The following is a 22,807-nucleotide window of genomic DNA, read 5'->3' as shown; positions in this document are numbered from 1 at the left end:
CTCATAAACGGCTGATGTAAATATTATCACAAAAATGTCCAATTCAGGCTCTGGTACTAAATTTACATTTGAAAAGTATAATAGACAACAGCGATTTCCCACCCCCTGAAGACACATTTGAGCATTGTTTTGAACTTATTTTGTGTATGTACATATATATTTAAAAATGTTTTATTAATTTATTCATATTACATCTCAATTGTTATCCCATCCCTTGTATCTTCCCATTCCTCCCTCCCTCCCATTTTCCCCTACTCCTCCCTCTCCCCATGACTGTGATACAACTCCCATGTGCTATCCATTGAGCCACAGAGCCAGGCACTTATTGTACATTTTGCACATTATGAATGTACACCAAAATTTTAATATAGCAAATGAAAAATACTAACACCTGCAATGATATACATTATACATTCAGGCAGCTTTATAAGGATCACAGAAGTAACACTTTAGGTGTAGAAAGTGAGAGTGTTTGCTTAGTGGGAACCTGCGGATTTGAATTCAGGTCCCCATGCTTGCATGGCACGTTGTCACTGAGTCCGCAGCACCGTTCCCAGCATTCTCTGAATACTCTACTTCCTGATATAATGGGTACTTTCCAGATTCCTTTAACCTACACTGTCTTATCTGTGGGCTCACTTATTTCCTCAAGAATTACCAGTCCTTTAAGTAATAAAGGATAATAAGGCAGAGAATGACTGCACAGAACACCAGGACTGACCTCTGGCATCCACATGCTCACGCACACACGCAGCTACACACCCATGTGCCCATACTAGCGAGTACACACACCACAAACAACATAAACATATACCTACTTTCCTGCCTCACTCACACCCAAAATAATATAGGGAACATGTCAAAAAAGATGCAAAAGTTAGCTCAAAAGGGATCTCACTAGTCAAATATACAGACAACTTGATCATTAAAATAATGATGATGGGCTGGAGAGACGGCTCAGTGGTTAGGAGTGCTTGCTGCTCTATCAGTTAAAACTGCTCTACCAGAGGACTGGAGCCTGGAGCCCCGCAGCCACATTCAGTCGCAAATGTCCCAACTCCAGCCCCAAGAGATCCAATGGGTCTTTCTGGTCTCCATGGACACCTGAATATATATGTACATATATACACACTCACACAAATTAATACATGTGCCAATTCTTATTTGTACCAATAATCACCAAATAGCACTACTCAAAACTGTCATTAATTCTGAAGATATAACAATCTTCTGAAGACTGTTAAACCACTGACTACACTACTGCGGCTCTGGATTCAGCAGATCCAGTGATGGACCTAAACATTTTATCATTAGGACAAGTTCTTGAGAACTGTCAATGCTGTGCTACTTTTGTAGGCAATCACATTTTGAAAATCACAGCAGTAGAGAATTAAGAGGGAAGCTGGCATAAGTAACAGACATGAACTCAAAGTCAGCATGGAATATACTGAGAGCTCATCACACTCAGGACCAAATAACAAAACAAACTTGCCTTGAATCTACAAAATCTATTCTTATGATATAAGGCAAGAACGCACAGGGCTAGGTGACACAGTTCAGGTGGTAGAAGGTTTGCCTAGAATGCACAAAGCCTTGGGTTCAATCCCTAGCCCCCCAATGGCCTAGTGACACATGCCTGTGATTCCCAGCCCATGGGCGGTCATGCTCAACACAGACTACATAGCAAGTATGAGGCCAACCTGGACTATACTACACTATGTCTTCTTTTCCCAACACCAAATGCAAACAAGCAAACAACCATTTGTATATTAATTTAAATTCCTTATTTCAATACCTGTTTTAAAATTCGTTCTATAGACCCTTGATCCATCTTGCTGGTAACAGCATCTTTTCTCAGCCGTGCAGCAACAGTCCCAAGATAATCAAGAGATGCCACTCTTAAAGCCATTTCTGTTGACTTATTACTAAATTGATGAACCTAAATATCAAAGATAAGATATTACTAAGTATTACTAAGATTTTCTGAAGACTAAAGTTTTGTTGCTTACAAATCATTATCACAGTGTCAGAATAGTACTACTACTTATTACAGTTGATAAAGTTGTTTCAAAAGTTTTTTTTAAACAATTTATATTACACAACACTAAATATACTTAAAAATGAAAAATCATAGTATTTCTTTCCATCCCTATATTATACTATGAAGACTTAAAAGTGCCATATGATTTTAGAAATAATCTAAAAAAAAAGACAAAATGTTCTTAATAGTTTCATGCTTTCAAATGGGTAACTACAATAATTCAGGACTCATTGTTGAGATGGTTTAAACCAACAGTGTACCAACTCCAACCCCCAACCCATAAAACCATTCTAAAAAGCACTGGTATTATATGGAATGAAAGTGCTAAAATTTACATTTTTGTTTTCTATAGGTATTGACAATATAATGTACAGTCATACACATGCAAAAATAAATGCAATGTTCATGTTCTTACACATTTTTAAAGAATTCATCATCTGTGAATCAGAGTACATCCTCATTATGTTGTCTTCTAGTAATTAATAATCTTTAAATGCTATACTCTTACCAACAGTCTCCCTAACAAACTAAGGAGTAGTTCAGCAGCTGGCCACTCGGGCTTATTGACTGTTGAAAGAAGGTCTTGAACAAAATTTTCAAAAAGTGGTCTGTAATCTTCTTCCCCTTGTTTACTACCACATCTAGTCAAAGAAAAATAATGAAAAAGATGTTAATTTACATAATGTTGGAAATTTGTTAAGTAGAGATTCTCCTGCCTCTGTATATAGTAACAAAGTATATAAATACATGAAATAAAATGAAGTCTATAAAAACTTCTTAAATTGTATTTTGCAATTATAAAGAATATTAACTGATATTATCATACTCTCTGGAAGTTATAACAACCCTTAAGGCATAAATGTTTTCTACAGTTCATCATAAATGCTGATGAAGCTTGAGTAACCTTTTTCCATAAACTTTGCTCTATGGGTAGGATGCCTCAAAATTTAAAAAATAACAGTTCTATAAGACCAACAATCTAGTACTTAAACTTTGGGGGTATAACAGAAGCAAATTCACGTATGTTTACATTTTTAATTCTTTTTCTCATTTTAAAGATAAGGTGTATTCATGGTTATGGCAGGAAACTTCAGACCACACCATACTGTGGAAAATGAAAACCACACTGTCGATCTTACTTTTTAAGGAAGATGGAAAGAAAGTTTTGGGCTGTTCTCATAGCTGTTTCATAAGAGTTAGTAATGACAACATCCTGGTCAACCTAGAATGAGAAAAACAAGTTTACAAAGATAGAAGAAATAATAAATAAACGAGGCCAGCTGCTATTGTCATGCAACAACTGAAAGAGACAATACATTCAAGTACTTAAGATATTCTTTTTTATAAAATGGAAGTAGCCACAGTTGGCAGACTAAACACACTTAAAATATTATAAAGACTTAGAAATAATGGTAGAGTTCATTTAAGTTTATTAAAATAAGAAATGTAATTAATAAATGTACTATCAGTTTTTAAAAATATAATGATCTATATCAGAACAAGAAGAAATGGAGTCAAAGTACACAAACTATTTTTCAGTATTGGAGTTCTATAGTTCAGGGGTAGAATATGGGCCAGTACCCCAGCTAAAACAGATAAATAATTCAACCAAAGAATAGTGTAATTTCAAAATTTATGAACTGCTATAGCATAAAGAAAAAATTGAAACTTTCAGAAGAAATTTAAAGGTTAAGATAAAAAAAAAAGTGAGGGCACAGCTGAAGAAACTCAGTGATCAATATAGTAAAGGGGTTAAATCAGTAACAGTAACCAGAAAAATAAAAAAGAGTATGGTAGACTTTTACAGTAACTGTAATTAGTAAGATCAGAATACAGGAATACAAATGGAATTATCTGAGGTAAAAATATGGGCAGCCTTCAGTAAATGCATGGAGCCACAAAATTTTGCTTCTAAGTACCTTATAGAGACTCTTAGCTTTAACTTATTTGGAATTGTTATGCATCAAACTCAAGGCGAAAAGTATCTGACAAAAAATGTTGAGTAAAAAATTAGCCATAAGTATATCACTACAACTCATGTGTAAATTATAAATCAAAACAACCCTATTCAACTCTCTCTGTAAAGATGGAAAGAAATAACCATACTCATGACAGTGGGGACCCATGATCAGAAAGAGAAGGTAGACTAATCCAATCTCAAGTGGGGAAAAGCAAAGAGCCTCAATATTTTGGACTACAGTTATTTTGTTAATTTTGTGTGGAACATACATACATACATGCTCTTTTTATACTACAGATAAGCTATTTTTGTTTCTTTGGAAATTTTAGTTGAAGTCAAACTATATAATCCATAACTGGGCATTGTGATGCACATCTTTAATATTAGCACCGGGGAGGTAAAGATCTCCTTGAATTTGAGGCTAGCCTGATCTATAGAGTTCCAGGAGAGCCAAGGCTACATTGGAGACCTATCTCAAAAACAAAAGACAAACAAATTAACACCCCCATAGAATCTAAAAATAAGCATCAATAGAATGTATAAAACCAAAAGCAAACCTTAGGTGTGAGTTACTCATCAGAGAACATGAAGTCACTTTCCATGTCAATTTCATATTAATTATAAATATATGCAAAGTAAATACATTACTTAATGAAAAATTATATGTATGCATACATAGACACTGAACTCTAATATTTACTCTGACATTAATACCTCGATTGAGTTTTACAAGCTGGTGTAAGGAGCCCGTTGGGTGTTGTCATGATAAAACATATGTGCTTCACGTGTACAGATAAGAGTCAGAACCAGAACTCATTTTCAGAGTTCTTCTACAGCCCAGTCATAAATGCCTAATTAGTTAAAGGTGTTTCAATCATTAAAATACAAAGTTATATAAAACCTTTAAATGTTTCCTTACTTTCTTGTTTGAGTCTTCTTCTGAATTAGGATCCTTCTCTGATGATGGTAAGTGAACTACACACTGAATAAGTTGTAAAACTAGTGCAGTAACCATCTGAATATACATAGGCTCTCCATCCACATCACTACTATTTAACCTTTAATGAAGAAGAAGAAACAATTTCAGTCACAGAGTATGAAAGTAATCACATGTTAATGACCATCTCAAAGTTTCACTATGCTTTCTTTACCGTCCATTAGTGCTCTATGACGGTGTTATTAAGGATAATTTTTATTTATTTTATGTACATTGACGTTTTGCCTGCATTCATGTCTGTATGAGGGTGTCAGATTCCCTGGACTGGAGTTATACAAACAGTTGTGAGCTGCCATATGGGTGCTGGAAACTGAACCCAGTTCCTCTGGAAAAGCAGCCGTGACTTTTAACTGCTAAACCATCTCTCCACCCAAAATACAATTTTTTGAACTGCTTGAAAAAACACTAAATAATGCCTATTATGAGAAGAAAAAAAGCATTTAATATAACATTTTCTATTTTTATGCATTAAAGATAAAAATTTAAAGCACAGAATTACTGAATAAGTTAGAACAATATAAGTCTGAGGTTTTCCAAATCCCATGTATTTGGGTCTATATCTGCTGAGTTGGGTAGTAAAATTACCTACATAGAGGTGTGTGTATGTCTGTGTGTAATGTCAATGTCTTGCTTTATAGTACAGGCTGGTCTAGAATTTTCTATATAGAACTTACTAACTAGCCTTGAAACTGCAGTGATCCCCCAGTTCTGTCTCCCAGGTGCTAGAATTATAAGCAGGCACTACCACACACGGCCTTAGTCAACTTAAAACAAACAAACAAAAATACATTTTATTTACTTATTCATTTATTTACTGTTTATGTACATGTGCTATCATGTGGTACTTGGCATTCAGAGAACAACTTTCAGGAAATCAGTTCTCTTCTTTAATACGTGGGCTCCAGGCTCTGGACACCATCATGCTTGGTGGCAAGCACTTTCACCCAATGAGGCAGCTTGTCAAATCTTAACTCTTAATTATTTGAGCTAGACCATGAGGTCTGAAGACACTGTGTATATAAATTCAATTTCTAAGTGTTTTATTTTACAGATACTGTAAAAATATTAAAAATTTATTTGTATGTTGAGCACTTTTCTTCACTTGAACAGATATTTATCAATGTACACTTAGTTCAAATATATACAAAGATAAAATAATTATTTTATGGAATCAATCAAAAAACAAAACAAAACACCCCCCCCTGCCAATATACCAGGCCAATGCATTTAATCACCAGAAATAATATAACTGATAATGATTACCTATGATAACAGACAATAAAGTTGATTATGACAGTGAATAACTCATTTATGATGTACTTAGAGATTAAATAATATTTAATTTGTGTCTATTCTCTATTATTCTTTCTTTTAAAATATTATTTTTTAAAATATGTATTGGTATTGGTATTGGTGTTTGGCCTGAATGTACACCTGTGTACCATGCACATAACTAGTACCCACAGAGGCTTTATATATGTGTGGGTGTTTTGTGTGCCTGTGTATCTCTGCGCTATGTGCATGGCTAGTGCTTTGCAGACGCCAGATGAGGGTGTGTCATATCCCTTGAAACCAGAGTTACAGATGGTTGTGAGCTTCCATGTAAGTGCTGGGAATGAAATGTGGAATCCTTCTCTGAAGAGTGGCCAGTGTTATTGACTGCTGACCCATTACTCAAGCCTTCTACACTGTTCTTAAAGCCACCTTTCAGCTCTCTAAAATATTACTGAGTAGTTTAACATTGCTTAAGAGATTAAGTCCAACCTTCTTATCACAGTTCATAAAGTCCTTTTTAAAGCTGTCTCAAGTCTTTTGAACCACATTTCTTGGGCTTTTCATGTAGCCCATTTTGACCTCTAGTGCTTTGAAATAGATTTTGTTGTTGCAGAGGAAAGGAGAGAGTCTACTGGGTGAGGAGAGCACAGGACAGCCCTGGACACGAAGGCGTTAACTGGTGCAAATGTTAACTGTGCAAATCACCACAGATCCTTTTAGCTCAGGACCAATGAACGTCTTTAAGTCCCCTAAATATGCTATATTATTTCACCTATCCCAGCTATCTACGCAGTTCTGATCGATGTACTTCTTTCATATAACCATTAAAAGATAAGCCAGACAGAAGTAATGGAAAGTAAATATATGACAGTTAAAACATAGCGAGTTCTTCATTGTAGTTAAATTCTACTACAGTTACCTGAAATTCCTTAAACTTCTCTTGCTTGTTGGTAATCTTGCAAGTGAAGTAAAAATTTCTTCCAATATTAACTGCCTATGCTTTTCATATCTTGAGAATACCTGTTTAGTAATCATAAAATTACAAATTAAGCTTACTATGGCAGAAAACAGAATAACAGTATCATGAAATAAGACCAAAGATCTGTATTATCTGAAGAGAAACCAGAGAATACGTGCTACTCGGAATGAAAACGTTTCCAACATGTTAAGTGACAATGACCACCTAAAGAAATATATTCAAAATTTGTTATTATGTAAGTGAGAGTATAAAGCTTTGTTTAGAGGGATATAATATTTTGGATAGGGAGATAAGACAAGATTTAAAAGATTTAAAATCATTCTGGCTTTTACCATAATACTAAAAAGTAAGTTTTTTAAATTAAAAAAAATTAATAAAATCAAATCCTTAGTGAATGAAATAAAATAGGACTAAACTAATCCTTATAGTAAAATAAATCTAATGGAAAATAGGAATCTATCATAATTTTTAGAAGCCTAGATCAAGTGAGGACAATTTTATTTCATTTGTGGGTAAGTGAAATCATGAATTGATTATACTTACTGCAGTGACTAACTTAATGGCACACAACTGTAATTCACTGACATTTTCCACAAAAAATGGTGTTATTCCCATTGATGAAACCTGAAAATTCAAGATTAATTATTTAGTATATGTCTCTAGTTGACTTCACTAATAACTGTACCTTACTATATTCTAACAGTCATAGTTCAAAACACCCAGAGAGCATTGTCTTTTCTGTGACCTTATTAGAATGTATTTCCTTCTATAGTCTCCTCCATCATACCAAATAATTGGCTTCATAGCTGCCTTTTTCTAGTTTCTACATTTTAACCTGAACACTATAGGAATTAAAGGATCAAAAACCATTTTGTTTTCATGGATGAAAATACCCCAACTTATTAAAAATTAACTTTATTTTCATAGAAATTAGAGTTTATGTACTACTCTTCCCTCTTCAGCTCTGGCTGCTTTTTTGAAAATGTCAGGAAATCTCTATTTCTTCAATTACACATAAAATACTCTGAATGGGTAAGCTGAACACTGTGCTGGTTACTGAGTGAAGTAGATTATACTACACTGAATAAGACTTTATTGTGCTTAGAAATTTACAAAATGCTTTAAAAAAAAAAAACTTACCTGAAGGATTGTGGTGTCTGTGAGAAGCTGTATCTCTAGTAATTCTGACAAGCTGCTAACAATGTCACAGACTTTGTTATAAAGCATGACTATTACTCTCTGTTTATGAGTAGAGCATTTAGCCCGCTTGGCCTTTGAACTTAATAACCCTCCTAAAATAAAAGATAATTCAAGATAAGAGAAACATTAGCTGTCAACATCCTTCCATAGAGGCCACTAGCACTATCCCCTGAGCTGAGAGAGCACGGATGTTCTGGGTGCTATATAAAGACACAACACAGCAACTAAAGAGAGCATTAATGAAGAGTTAATTACTCCTCAGTAGTACCGTGCTGGAACATTCTTGTAGTAATTTATGGCACACTACAGTGGCTACTATACTGAATTTTCTTTTTTCCCCTCATTCAAACAGGATAGTAAGATTCTATTTTTCCTTTAAGTTACTTGGCATTTTTACACAAGAAATAATCAAGTGAGCCAGATGCACATTTAACCATTTTACTGATCATGTAATGTAAGCTATGATAAGAATATATATCTTGAATTAACTCTTTTTTCAGATAAGTATTATTTTGAGCTAAATTAGAAGGAAGATAAATAGAACCCAAAACTATTATTATCTGGAATTTTCTCCATCTGGGAAAAAATTACTTCACTTATAAATGAATACTGGTTGAGTAGCTCTTGTTCAAAGTTTCTCATATTTTATAATACTTGCATAGATTCTACCACGTGAATAGAAGAACAAAAATGCTCTTCACTGTTAAAGCATTTCTCTAGCCCCCCAAAGTTCTAAGAATTAAAAGCATTTTGGAATTTTAGATTAATGGGTGTCCAATGTATAGATGCTAAAGTAATATAACAGTTATTAAAGATTTTACATTCTAGCCAGATACAAACATCAAAGTCAATGTTTATTATAATATACATAATTAAAATGAAAATAATTGTATTCTAATTTGTCTTGCACTGAAAATTTACAATGGATAATTCTGATATTATGCTTAAAACACACACACACACACACACACACACACACACACACACATACACACACACACACACAATATATATATATATATATAAAAAAGGGAAAACTAACCTCCATGTGGATCTAATCTGTAAACAGGGTCATACTGGGGATAGAGTGTGTTCTGTAAATGAAATTTAGTGTACTGTATAACTCTTTCAATTACATCTTCAATGTACACAGCTTTTGGCATGTTAGGAGATGTCATAATGTTGATAGTTGTAAGACAGGCATCTGCTGACTTTGTAACTCTCTCCATAATAAGGTCCCTCCACAATCGTTCTTCTTCTTCAGTATCATTATTCTATAAAACAGATCATTGTTAATAAAATGGGGATAAAATACATATACAGGCTTACAATATTAATAAAGCAAAAATGATTCTCATTGGTAGGAGAAAGACTATAGTATCTACAACTTTTTAAAAATATTCTAAAAGAATGTCTGGAACAAAGCACAAATAAGGTATCACTTTAGCCAAGATTAAAACTATTTTCTTTTTGAGCTGGGTATGGTGGCACACATATTTAATCCCAGCACTTGGGAGGCAGAGTCAGGTGGGTCTCTGTGAGTTTGAGGCTAGCCTGGTCTACCAAGGGAGTCCAGGACAGCCAAAGCTACACAGAGAAACCCTGTTCTTAAAGACCAAAAACTAAAATCAAACAAACAAAACCCTATTTTTTTTTTCGGATAAGCTCGCACTCTGTAGCCTAGGCTAGCCCCAAACTCTTTAGGCTGGTCCCAAACTCGCAGCAGTCCACCTGCTTCTGTCCCCTGAGTGCTAGCATTATAGGCATGCGCCACCATGCCTAACTTAGGCAAGATTTTTTTGTTCAATATTTTTGTATTCTGTTTTTGCTGCTGTTTCAGCATTTTCAAACATAATCTACTCTTATTTCTATATCTCGCGCTAGGTGATACTCTAATGGCAAAGTCATAGTTACCTTTATCTTTTGTGTGTTTCATCCAGATCTAACATTTTAACATTTAACTGAATATAAATTAATTTTGTGACTTGGGTATAAACTCTTGTCTTAAAAAAACAAACAAACAAAAAACAAACCATCAAAAACAAAACCAGTCTGTCTAGTTATATTTAATAATCCAGAGAATACATTATTTTTCTATAATTTTTATTTTATGAAGATCACATAGAAATCCTATAGTCTATAGTAATTTTCTCATGAGATAAAGTTTAGTGCATGTATTAAAGATAGACATATATATATGTATCATATGTTTATATAAATGAGAAAAGTACATATACATCAAAAGTGCTAAATAAGTGCTTCTTGGTTCCTTGAGAATATGTTAATGCTTTACAAATTTCAACAATAAATACATTACTTTTGTAATCATTTTACAACAGAATGTCTCTACATAGCCCAAACTAGCCTGGAACTTGTCATCCTCTTGTCTCAGCGTCTCAACTGATAGTATTATAGTCACACATCATAACATTATCTCCCCAAGCTTTTAAAAATAAAGTTAGCTCAAAACTTTCCACAAATTCTTACAGCTATTACAAATGCCTATTAATACCTATATCTGCATTCACTAATGTTAAAAGTGCCTAGATGAGCGCATATGTGGTCTGTTAAGTCTACTACAACACTAGGTCAATCCACAAACTACAGTAATCACACTGCATCTATTTTGATATAATCAAACTTAAATGTAGAAACTATTTTAATTGATATTTACTTACAATGCACTACCGCTTTAAGCCCTTTGCAAAGTTATGGTCGGAGCTTCAGCTATAGAAACTTACATTTGTTGTTATTGTTCTTCTTTTGTGATAACCCTTTTTTGCATGTTTGTGTAGGAGAGAGGCAAGGGCATGTGTGCTTGTGTTTGTGAAGGCCCAAAGGTGATGTCTTCCTTGACCATTCTCAGTTTCACTTTATGAAGCAAGGCCTCTTGCTGAACCCAAAGCTTGCCAAGTCTAGATTGTTTCTTGCTGAACCCAAAGCTTGCCAAATCTAGACTGTTTCATTTGTCAGCTTACAAGGAACGGCCATCTCTCCTCTCGAAAGAGAACATTACAGGCAGCCAGTCATGCTTGGCTGGCTTTTCTGATGATCCTGGAGTCTCACTCTGGTACTATCTATGAAAAAACTTTATCATGAGTTTGGCACAGCCTAGAGAAGCCTGAGAAGAAAGCCTCAATGAAGTAACTGTCTTTATCATGCAGGTTAGTAGACATGTCAGTAAGGTATGGTCCTGATTACCAACTGACGCAGGAGGACTCAGCCCACTGTGGGCAGACCATCTCTAGGCAGGTGGTCCTTGGCTGTAAAGGAAACTAAGCTGGCTAGGCAAGCGCCAGTGAGCACATCAGAAAGCAGTGCTCTTCATGGTTCCCACCTGCAGGAGGTCCCTGCTGATTTCCCTCAAGGATGATCAACTGTGACCTGAAGTACAAGATGAAATGAACCCTTTCCTTCCCACTAAGTTAGTTTTGGTCAGAGTATTTTTTTAATTGAACCAACATAAAGAAAACTGGACATTTAACAATATCAGGTGTAAAATTATTAACACAGGTCTTAAACTTACATGATTTAACAAAGTGGAAAGCTTTGATCCATCCTGAATATTCTTCTCCAATATATTTAAGACTTTCACAGTTTTGTCAGTTGAAAGCTAAAAGGAAATATAAGTTGTTTTATCACTCACTGGTGAAGTTTCGAATTACTCAAGGAACAATCTAAATATTTTTTTTCCCTTTAGGCCAGGAAAGAGAAAGCCAGTTTCCTCTTTAAAATCGCTACTTAATTCTGACTTAAAAGAGTTAACAATCTCTTTGTAAAGGCAGTCAATTGAACACAGAGTGAATACACATGCATGTGCATGGCTCATAGCTCAGCTCGTATCATTTTATCTAGGCAAGATTGCATTTGTTCTGATGGCTTTGCCCTTTGGTCTTTGGCAGTGACATTCAACATGCACATGAAAACACACATACAAATGGAAGATTTTATCCATGATTTAATTATCATATAGTGCCACAAGATATCCTGTAGGTTAAAAAAAAAAAAAATCAAGACAGGGGAAAAAAAAATCCAAGAATTTTGAATACCAAGCATTTGTGAGTGACAAAGAAATCCCAGGACTCAGGAGACAGAGGCAGGAGGATCTCTGCATTCGAGGCCAGCCTGGTGAGTTTTAGGACAACCAGGGCTACACAGAGAAACCCTGTCTTGAAAAACCAAAAGAGTTAGGAATGTGAAGTAACACTGCTCTAAAAACTGAATAGTATTTCTTCATAGTTTCTAGCATGCTGTTAGCACACAAACTGGCCAGAAAAGCCAAACAGATCAAACAAGTAATTAGCGTTGGGTCTAGCTTGATCACTTATGCTGGCTTACAGAAGACTGTTCCTCAGTATACTGCTTTAGATTACCTTGGAATATGAAAACTGAGGCTTAGTGAATTTGCCTTCTGAAAGAGAAATATCAGCTACATGTATTTTCTGAATTTATATAAATAAATGACTAAGATTGGCATCTGAAAAAAATTTTGAAATGGTCTCACTTCAAAATTAATCAATAGCTCTTTATATATAGAATTATCAATACAACCTAGAAGTCCATTAATTCTTCCTTTTCGGACTCATTTATTTTTATTTTACGTGTATCAGTGTTTTGCTTGTAAAGAGGGCATTGGCTTCCATGAACCTGAGTAACAGGGGCTGACTGTCATGTGGGTGCTAGGAACCTCTGCAAGAGCAGTGACTCTTAACTGCTGAGCCATCTCTCCAGCCCCCATGCCTAGAATTTTAAGTTATTTATTTTTAAACAGATAAATTCTTGGCTATCAGGTATTTCTAGCTTTAAAAGTCAATTTCATGGAGCTCTGATTATTTGGAATGTAGATAATATCTGAGCAGCAAAAACCATAATTGGCTTTAAGATCAATACCGGCTCCACACATGGAAGGAGAGAACTAGCTCCTGCTAGTTGCCCTATGACCTCCAAACTCAGGCCACAGAGGGTATGGACTTCCCCTGACCACACCCAAAACAAACAAACAAACAAACAAAAAACCCAAAGACTCAGAGTACTACCTCTGTACTAGAGAGTGGTTAGAAGGGAGGAGACTGTATCACACAGAGTCAGTAATTTATGGGTCAATGGGGGGTGGTAACTGCACTGGAAGGCCACCTCTCTGATGCTGTTACTGTTTGAAGTTAGTATCACAGCAGAAATAATTTGCTATTCCATCAGTGGAATGAGACACCTTATTAACACTGAGTTCCTGGGAAGGAGGACTGACCGAAGCCTACAGCAGTGAGACTGTAACTGCTGACAGCAGTTAACCAAGCACTGCCACATTCTATTAGCATGGAAATGTTGCCACTTTTACAAACCCAGAGGACTAAAGCAACAACAAAGAAAATGCTAGTTATTTCTACACTGAAATGTAAATATCTGACAAAGTGAAGTCACAGTCCATGCTGCTATCAATGCACACATTTAGACTCTTAGATGACAATCATGAGTGTTCTTTGTAAAATGTACTTAACTTTATAATTTACCCTGAAATCTTTACTTTCACATGCCATATATTAGGAGAATTTAAATGTTTTACTTTGCTGAAATACCTTGTCCATTATACCCATGGCTTTAATTTTAGCAGATTCGCTCCCAAGTTCATTAAGCTGATGCTTTCCTAAGAGCAGTTCCTGAGGAATTTCATCATCATCACCTGAAAAATCAAGCCAATCAAAAGTAGTTATGTTAAAGAAATAGCCAAGACTGCTGTTAATAAGCTTTTAAAATAAAAGTTGTTCACGTATATAAAAACCCTAAGCAGTTTGAGAGAGCTCCGTGAACTTCTTATAAGCCACAACCAAAAGAGAACAACAGGGTAAAACTAGAGTTCGAAAAAGGGAAGGCAAGTAGTTACTCTGTCTTTACTGCTGTAGCTGCAGTGTTGACACTTGTCACTCACGCTCTCCGCCTCCGGGGCTGACCTGGATGAACTAAATCAACACTATCCCACGCCCTCTGGCTTCTGTGTGGGCTCAACCAGGAAGGTGGCCTGCCAGAAGACCAGTAGGAGTGTGAGGTCAGGCTATCTATAGCCTCACTCCTTCCTTTAAGGCTTCCTCTACTGTGCTCATTCAAAAAGTACTGTTTCTCTCAAGGTAGCATATAAAATTTTCCTAGTGAGTAAGTTTTGGAGAATTCTTTTCATTTAATCCTTTTGGGTAAAAGGGCAACAAACAGCTCTATGGCTGTTACCCCTAGGTTCTGGCACTACCTCGCCCAATATTTTTTAATTACTTTTAAAAATAAATACTTATTTCTTTGGTAAATAATTCTTCTCTACAATATCCTAATCTGAGAGTTCCTGTCTTTGTGATTCTAAATCATATAGAAGATAATTTCTTAGCATAGAATTAAAAAGGTTTGAATAGATGAAACAGATATTCTAAATAATGAGAATTATACGTAATTACATATCTCAAAAATTGCTTTAAAAATAGTCAACATACTTTTTGAAGGTAACCTATCAAAAATATTATAATCTGTACAACTTTCACATACACATCGGTGAGGATTGTATATGACACCTTAGTTCAAGCAATATTTTCTTTTTCTTTTCTTCTTCTTTTTTTTTTTTGGTTTTTTTTGAGAGAAATTTCTCTGTGTAACAGAGCCCTGGCTGACCTGGGCCTTTCTGTAGACAGGTTGGCCTTGAACTCAGCAATCTGCCTGCCTTGGCCTCCCGAGATTAAAGGTGTGTGCCACCAGGTCTGGCTTGTTTTTGAAGACAGGGTCTCTCTGGGTAGCCTTAGAAGTCTTGGAACGTGCTCTGTAGACCAGGCTAGTCTCCACCTAAGATACCTGCCTGCCTCTGCCTCTGAAGTGCTGGGATTAAAGGTAATGTGCCATCATGCCCAGCTTAATCGAATATTCTAATCAGTGTTCTTACCATACACTGCTACATTTACAGATGCTATTTTTACATCTTATCAAACTATTATAAATATAACATTAACTATAGTATATTGTAGCTGGTGTTCTACTTTCTTTTATAGATTGGATTCTTTGTTCTTTATACAAGGGGCTCAGGCGTGTCTATTTTTGTACCTAATATCCTTACATAGTTCACCACTATAATGAATGAACTATAAAGTGATTCCTATGTCTACAAGTTTCTCACTATCTGAAGATATGCAAGAATTACACGTAGAAATACTTCCTGACTCTGTTCTGCTGTTCTCAGGACTTAAGATAATTTAAGACCAATTTGGAGGCTATGTTTTATAGTAGTTTTAGTTCAATAACACGAACTCATTAGATTTCAAGTTTCTTAATAGGTCATGACTGTATTTTCTAGAGTAACTTGAAAAAAAAAACTAGACACAAGACAAAGGGATAAATAAAACCTGTAAATTCATTTTACCAAATGCAGTAAAATCCATATCTTCTAAATTATCCAAAATATTCTCTATTGAGGCTGTAAATCTCTTAAAAGTTGAAGAATCCATCATTTCTGCAAGAGAGAAAAGAATTTAGATCACATTCGAAGTAGGTAAGTAAAGCTGAAGACTATAAAAGTTAAACTGAATGTTACCTTCGGGTGTTAGTTTTGGCTCATAAGCTTTCCTTTTCTTTTGTTTTTCTTTTTTCTTCATCTTTCTAGCAACTAAAATAAACAAAAAGAGACACTGAAACTCAAGAACGACAACAAAATGTTTCCACTTGTATTCCTAGTTTCTGAACACTAAATGCTTAAACAACGGTGACTGTAAATCTAAGCATATACTTTTATTTTAACTAAAAGTTAGATGCAGTTATTTATCTTATAACACGATAAAAATGTTCTTTAAAGTTAGAACCCAACATTGAAATCAGTCTTAGAAATCCACTGGATCTGATGAATTACCCTCACTAAGGCTGGGAGGAGGAGAGTAATCTTCCATATCAGAATCTGACGGACTTCGGTTTCGGTACCGGCCACCACCCGAGCTCCTCCTTCCTTCATGTGAGTGGCCACTTCTCCTATGATCCCCAGAGCTTCTTCTGTCACGCTCTTCGTATTCCCAAGCTTTATCGTCATCTTTTTTATGCCGTTTCCTAGAGGCTAGAAGCAAATCCCCATGACAAATAATTTACCTCACTTTAAAAGACTGTAAAACTTGTACTTTACAATGAACTACCTCTTCATTCGGTTGGTCTACGAAAGCCTGAGCCATTCATCTATCCAGAAGATTAAATTATGGTATAGAGAGAATACCATAAATTTTAGCATTATTTAATCTAAAACTAAAGATCTTTACATGAAGTCAGCTTGCTAACAAACCGACACGAAGGTTCTGAGAATTAAAACAGTGTACATTTCAGTGAAAGGTTTCAGCACAGCAGGAAGAAGTATATGTAAAATTCAGATTAAGACTTATAAAACAACCTTTATTTAGAATTTGGTTAAAAAACAACCACCATTCATATTTTTTTGTGGGGAGAAGGGTTTGGGGGGAAATAGTCAACTTTTGAGATAGTGTTACAGAATATACGTAACCAAATTTTCCACCAATTAACAGCTAAGTTATACTTAGAACTTAGCAATAAATTCCAGACTTTGATGACCTAACATCACAAACCTACAGAGATAGTATATATCAGAACTGCAAACACTAACACACTGAGATAATTCTCTGACAATTGGCGTGCTAAACTCAAAGAAAGTTTCTAAGCTTACGCATGCTCCAAAAGCATGTTTATATATGTTACCTTCAAACTTCTCTCCATCTTTCCAAAGTTTATATGCATTCTGCTAAAATCATCAATACTGACAGGTGCCTCTGTGGCAAACAATTTCATCTGACATATCAACTGATGTATGAAGTTGAAAATAATTCTGAGCTCTAAGAAACAATTACAGTTCAGTAAGAAGAATGACAGTGAAAGCTAGAGGGCAGTGCAAGCAGAAAACACACACTACACTTGTCTTTGGTGTAGGCACCACCAGTTAAAAACAAGGTAGGACTGGTGTGTGTCCTACCTCGAGATTATTACAACAGTATTTAAAAGTATTTATTTACTTATTGTTATTTTGTATGTGTATATACATGTATATGTGTAGCTCAGAGGGCAGCTCTCTCATATGACCTTTATGTGGGTTTTGAAGATGAATGCAGGTTGTCAGGCTTGTGCGACAAGAGCCTTTTCACTGGTGAATCATCTGGCTGGTCCATATACCAGTTACTATAGTGACAAGCTGCTGCTGACAAAGATAAACTCTCTAGTCTGTTTTTTTTTTAACCCTTTCCATCCTGACTGGCTTCTTCTCTGAATTTCGTACTATGATCAATATGTAAATACCAAGACAAACCTCTTGAACCCACTATGTGGCTTAGAGTTAATGATGTCAATCTGGCTCACACGCCCTACTTATATTTGTGTCGATATCACTGTGTGTGTCTAAATCCTGGCAATCTTACCCTATATGCTGTCATAATTATTCCTGCCCATGCTCTGGTTTGTTCCCTGGTACTGAACGCCAATATGGACAGAACAGGGTAACCTGCTCTTAACTTCTTTGGGGCAAGTTTAGTCACAAGAAGAGTTGTTATTGAAATCAACTGCATATGAGTGAATATATTCAATTTAATTTATAATTAGGCATGAATTTTGTTTGACTATCAAGTATGTGAGGAGAGGCAGGACCTCCTCCTCATGTTTATAGTTAGGGTATGCTCAAGAACACTGCTTAAACAACTTGTTCCATTTATTGGAGAGAAAGGGGGAAAGAGATTCTCTGAGATGGGTCATATGTTTATATAATATTCACAAAACATTCTGCAACAAGTCAACAGCTACGAAATTGCCTACTAAATAAAGATCTTGTCAACTAACAAACTTGCTCAGAAAGAAGCATGCTGTAATGTCAAATATAAGACCTTATACTTTTGAACCAAAACTACAATCTACTTTACTCTTTTTATATTTTAATAAATTAAAAATCTAGATTCATCCTTCTATCACTAAAAGCTTGATAAATCTTGTGGTTATTAGACATTTTACAATATGCTACACTCATCATTCTTTATAAGCCTTAGAGCACTTTGAAGTCCCATTCGTTAGACTTCCGGCAGTTTGGACGAAAACAGAGTGAAATAACCCCACAATATTTATAACACATTATGTGTTCCACGAGGTTAGTAGAATCCCAATTTGTTGGCTAGCTTGTAATTTCTCTATTTCTCTAATTGCTCTAGAAAATCCAGAGAAGGATAGGAGAAAAAAAAGAGAGATATATAAAATATGAATTCAGTGTTCTGAATTTCAGTGCTCCACCTACCCCCATCTCTTCTGTCTTTTCTCTCTCCCTTTTCTGGGTACTAATGACCTTATATATGTACTTAAGTTCACATCTGTTAAGTTTGACTTTCAAAGCTATCTTTTGGCTTGTTTATTATAATAAAACTATTTCCTTAAGCCTTGCATTTTAGTAAACCAACTGGATTAAACTGTTCACGTGATACTTTTTAAATTTTGTACTATAGTACAATATTTTTTGTTACTGTTATAGCAAAATGCCCACTTGGTTCTTTGTCAACTACCAAACATCTCTCAATACTCCAATCAGTAGACCCTTGTGTTTTCTACTTAGCTAGATTGAAATAAACCAAGTAAAACATTAAACTACTTGGGTATCTTTTTAAAATAATCTACAGAAAATTTCTTTTTTCCTAGCAGAAGTTGAAGCTTAAATTCTTAAATAATATGAATATCAGCTTTCAATATACTTGGGCACAGCTATAATGGCATCCATAGTTTTAGAATGATGCTTTACACTTCCATAAAATGAGACAATATCTCTCAAAACAAAAAGGAACAAAAAAAAGGAATTGTGTCTACATTGATGACAAATATGTGGCTCAATTCTTCTCTATTTTACAGTCCGTGGACATTTCTGATTATGTTATCCTTTCATTATTCAGTAATTTCAATAATCCTCACCAACTTAGCATTGCAGGAAGCCACACTCAAGCAACTAGAAAGGAAGTGAAATTTATAATGAAGCTGCAAGGAAGGAATTTAGAAATGGTGAAAGAATAGGAGGGAAGGAGAAAGAGTAGACAGACATGCAAATAAAAGAGATTGAGGTTTGGTCCCAACACGCTTCCTTTCTCTTCTTACTTCCCAGAGCTAACCATGTCCTTATATCACCAAAATGTTTGATAATAATAATAAAAAAAAACTTTAGGCATTTTAATATACTTGTTATTACATCTCATGATAATACAAATTTTAACAATCACACAATAATGTCAGATTATCTTTGTTGTATATTTCAATTTTAAAACTTAAAATTTGTTCAGTATCAAAGTCTACTGCTCTAGCTGAAGAGCTCACAATTTTAAAAAGATGAGTAAATGAACAGTGATTAAAAACTTTGGAGGTGAAGCGCTTCCATCGGCAATATACACTTAAAAATGGCAGCATGCATCTGTCCTTCCTGCCCTTGCTTGTCACACCTCAATCTACAGACACTAGGTGGAAAAGGTAGAACACTGGTGGTCTTCCCACTTCTTTTGGTCATTATGACTAAGTCAGTTGGCACACAAGTGAAGATCTCCCATAGTCTGTTTCCACTGAATGCCGTTTAAGTCAAACAAGGTTGCTGACCCCTCTTGGCTAGGCTCAATTCTCTTGCTCCAGAAGAAGGAAGATAGGGATAAAAGAGAAGAACTTTTTCAGTGGACCAGTAGGAAGACAGGCGAGGTATAGCAAGTCTAGTGCAAAGACAGGTGATCACAGTGTTGTAGAGAGGTAGCTGTGTAGTGAAGAAGCCAGCTCTGGAAAACAGTGAAACAAGGGAGGAATTCCAGGACACAGCTGGGCAAAAAGGAGAAGCCAGGTCCAAACCACACAGATAATTCACAATGTGGCTAAGCCATTCATAATTTAGTGATAGTATGGTTTTAAATATTTCTTTATCTGGCTATCTCCTACGTGTCCTTCCAGACTCAACTCAAGTGTCACCTCTTCCAGTAAGCATTCTCCGAACCCCCACTGACATTGATGCCAATGTGCTCCCAAAGCACCCTGTATTTACTCTTACCACTGTACCACAATTAGTAATTACATATTCCCCCAGTAGACTGAGACCGTGAGATAGGGGATCACATTTTTATTTGTATTTTTATTCCAATGCCTAGTATATATCAGGAGTCCAGCACAGGTTAAGTACAAGAGACACATAATTGGGTGTTTTCTGTTACTAATTACAGCTCATCTAAATTTTTTCTTGGTGCCAACTGATCTCATCTTTCATACAATTTTAAAGTATAAAGAAAAAACCTTGCTATACTGAGTTATTAAGAATTAAGGTAAATGTGCTCTTGTTAACCCCCAAATTATGTTACACATATTAATCTGCCTTTAATTCCTAAAAACAGTAAAATGATACTTACATTCAAAAGCTTCATCACTATCATTATCTTCATCTGAACTGATTTCAGCATATTTTGGCTTTTCATTAACTGTGCTACGCTTGCGTTTGTTCATTTTCACACGTTCACAAAGTGGCATGGTAGATTCAATTTCTGCCAGGAGTTCAGGGGGCAATTCTTTTAACACTGATTGATCTATACTACCTATTAATGAAAGGTAAGAAAGAAATTTAAATCTGAAGATAAAAATTTTAAGCAAATTAACACTACAAAAACAAATCTTTTTACAATTACAACTAAAATATTAACTCTAAACACAATAAATTTACATATGTATATAATTATACAACTACTTTAAAATTTGACTTTATTATTAATAACAAAGATTGTTACAGGCATCTTGTACATGTTAGACAAGCACTGTACCACTAAGTTACACTGTCATCCCTATGTCATGATTTTTTTTTAAAAGTCTAAACTCTTCAGTGGGTCTGTAGCAGCCCTCCACGGCCTGAGACCAACGTAACTCTTCAGTACACATGATAAGGCAGAGGACACTTACCACCTCTGATCTTCCTCTATAACTCTGACAGTTGTCTAATGATGGCTGTGTAAGAGCTTATACATCTTTACCTGCCACTGTCTATTTCAGAAGAAAATTAGTGCCTTTAGCATCACAAAAAATTCCCTTGTAAGGACAAAACAGTGCACATTTCATTAAATATAACAGAAGACTGTAAAGTAGGACCAATAGACCAGGATATTTAAAAATGCTTACAACTGAAAATAGTAAATAAATTCAAATATATTAATTATGAAATAGTTTCACATTTTCCCATAAAAGAGAAATGACCAAAAATAAATCTATCAACACATTACATTAAGAACCATTAACACCTTACCATGTAAACCTAGAATCAAGCATTCATACAGTTTCCACGAAGAAAGTTTGTTAGTATTATTTTGGCAGTTTAAAAATAAAGTAGAAGTAATAAACACTATTTTTTCAAGACAGTTTATCCTTCATGACTAATAAAGGTAACAGACGATGTTACCTAACTTTACACACCTATGTAAATCTTGGTGTAGAACACTAGAATTGATTATCTTACATGAAAGATTTTATAAAATGGGATTAAATAGTTCCTTACTGGTTCATAGCAGGAAACATTAGCAGCTTAAAGCCAACATTAACACTACCTTTTGAACATTCAAATAGGTCATGACAGAAAAAAGAAATGGGTATCAAGATGTATTTGCAAGTCTCAAGAATCTATGCCATTACTTGTCACAGAATGCAACAGAATGCAACGCCAATCTTCAGAACTGTTGTTCTGAAGGTTTACTAAGTATCACAAGGCTCTTTGAGACCTTCAGCCTTCCACTTTGCTCCTAACACAGATGGCAGGGATTCTGTTAATGAAACAGTACTAGTGACTGGTAGGCTAGCATAAGACTTAACTCAGGACTGAAAATCCCAGTGAACGCATGGATATGGAGAGCCCATGAATACAGACTCCTGGTCACCAAAGACTGGCTTCGGAGAAAGAACGGTTTTCATGTATGTTCGAGCACTAATTAGAGAAAAATAAAAATAAAAAACTGGGAGAAAAATTTTATACTTTTGGCATGAAGGCTCATAAATTGAGTCAAACAATAATAAGTAATTGAGCTGTTAGTGGTCATCAGTGTAATAGGAAGAAGACTTGTTCATAATTCAGGTCACAGGGCAAGGTCTTAATTTAAGGGAGTAGAGAGGGACACAGCATCTGTATGTAAAGCTGCCTTAATTCTGCTTAAGAACGTAGGTCTTAAATGCTGTCAGCAAGGTTGTCAGGGTAAACTGCAATGCGCTCTTTCTGAAGGCACCTAAGCAGCACTCCTGAAAGTACTGGAATTCAGCAATCTATGAATTGCTGCGTCTTCTTTGTAATTTCCTAGTAATTTTCTCTTTAAAAATATTTTTATTTTGTGA

General features: G+C 35.2%; 1 protein-coding gene across 2 annotated transcripts in view; it reads right to left on the bottom strand.

Moving 5' to 3' along the window:
• Window positions 1-22,807, bottom strand: part of NIPBL (NIPBL cohesin loading factor) — a 151,721-nt gene that overhangs the window by 37,822 nt on the left and 91,092 nt on the right. For both annotated transcript variants that reach the window (XM_084781108.1, XM_084781109.1), the window contains exons 11-24: window positions 20,854-21,036; window positions 16,320-16,517; window positions 16,008-16,079; window positions 15,837-15,926; window positions 14,026-14,129; window positions 11,979-12,065; window positions 9,495-9,726; window positions 8,393-8,544; window positions 7,796-7,876; window positions 7,193-7,293; window positions 4,921-5,059; window positions 3,181-3,263; window positions 2,550-2,682; window positions 1,796-1,939 (exon numbers count right to left, since the gene is read on the bottom strand). In XM_084781108.1, coding sequence (XP_084637234.1) covers window positions 1,796-1,939; window positions 2,550-2,682; window positions 3,181-3,263; window positions 4,921-5,059; window positions 7,193-7,293; window positions 7,796-7,876; window positions 8,393-8,544; window positions 9,495-9,726; window positions 11,979-12,065; window positions 14,026-14,129; window positions 15,837-15,926; window positions 16,008-16,079; window positions 16,320-16,517; window positions 20,854-21,036 — 1,799 coding nt within the window. The remainder of the gene's footprint in view (window positions 1-1,795; window positions 1,940-2,549; window positions 2,683-3,180; window positions 3,264-4,920; window positions 5,060-7,192; window positions 7,294-7,795; window positions 7,877-8,392; window positions 8,545-9,494; window positions 9,727-11,978; window positions 12,066-14,025; window positions 14,130-15,836; window positions 15,927-16,007; window positions 16,080-16,319; window positions 16,518-20,853; window positions 21,037-22,807) is intronic.

This window comes from Acomys minous (genome assembly GCF_964271855.1).
Source record: "Acomys minous genome assembly, chromosome: 5".
NCBI lineage: Eukaryota > Metazoa > Chordata > Mammalia > Rodentia > Muridae > Acomys > Acomys minous.
This window is presented reverse-complemented; position numbering and strand designations above follow the sequence as displayed.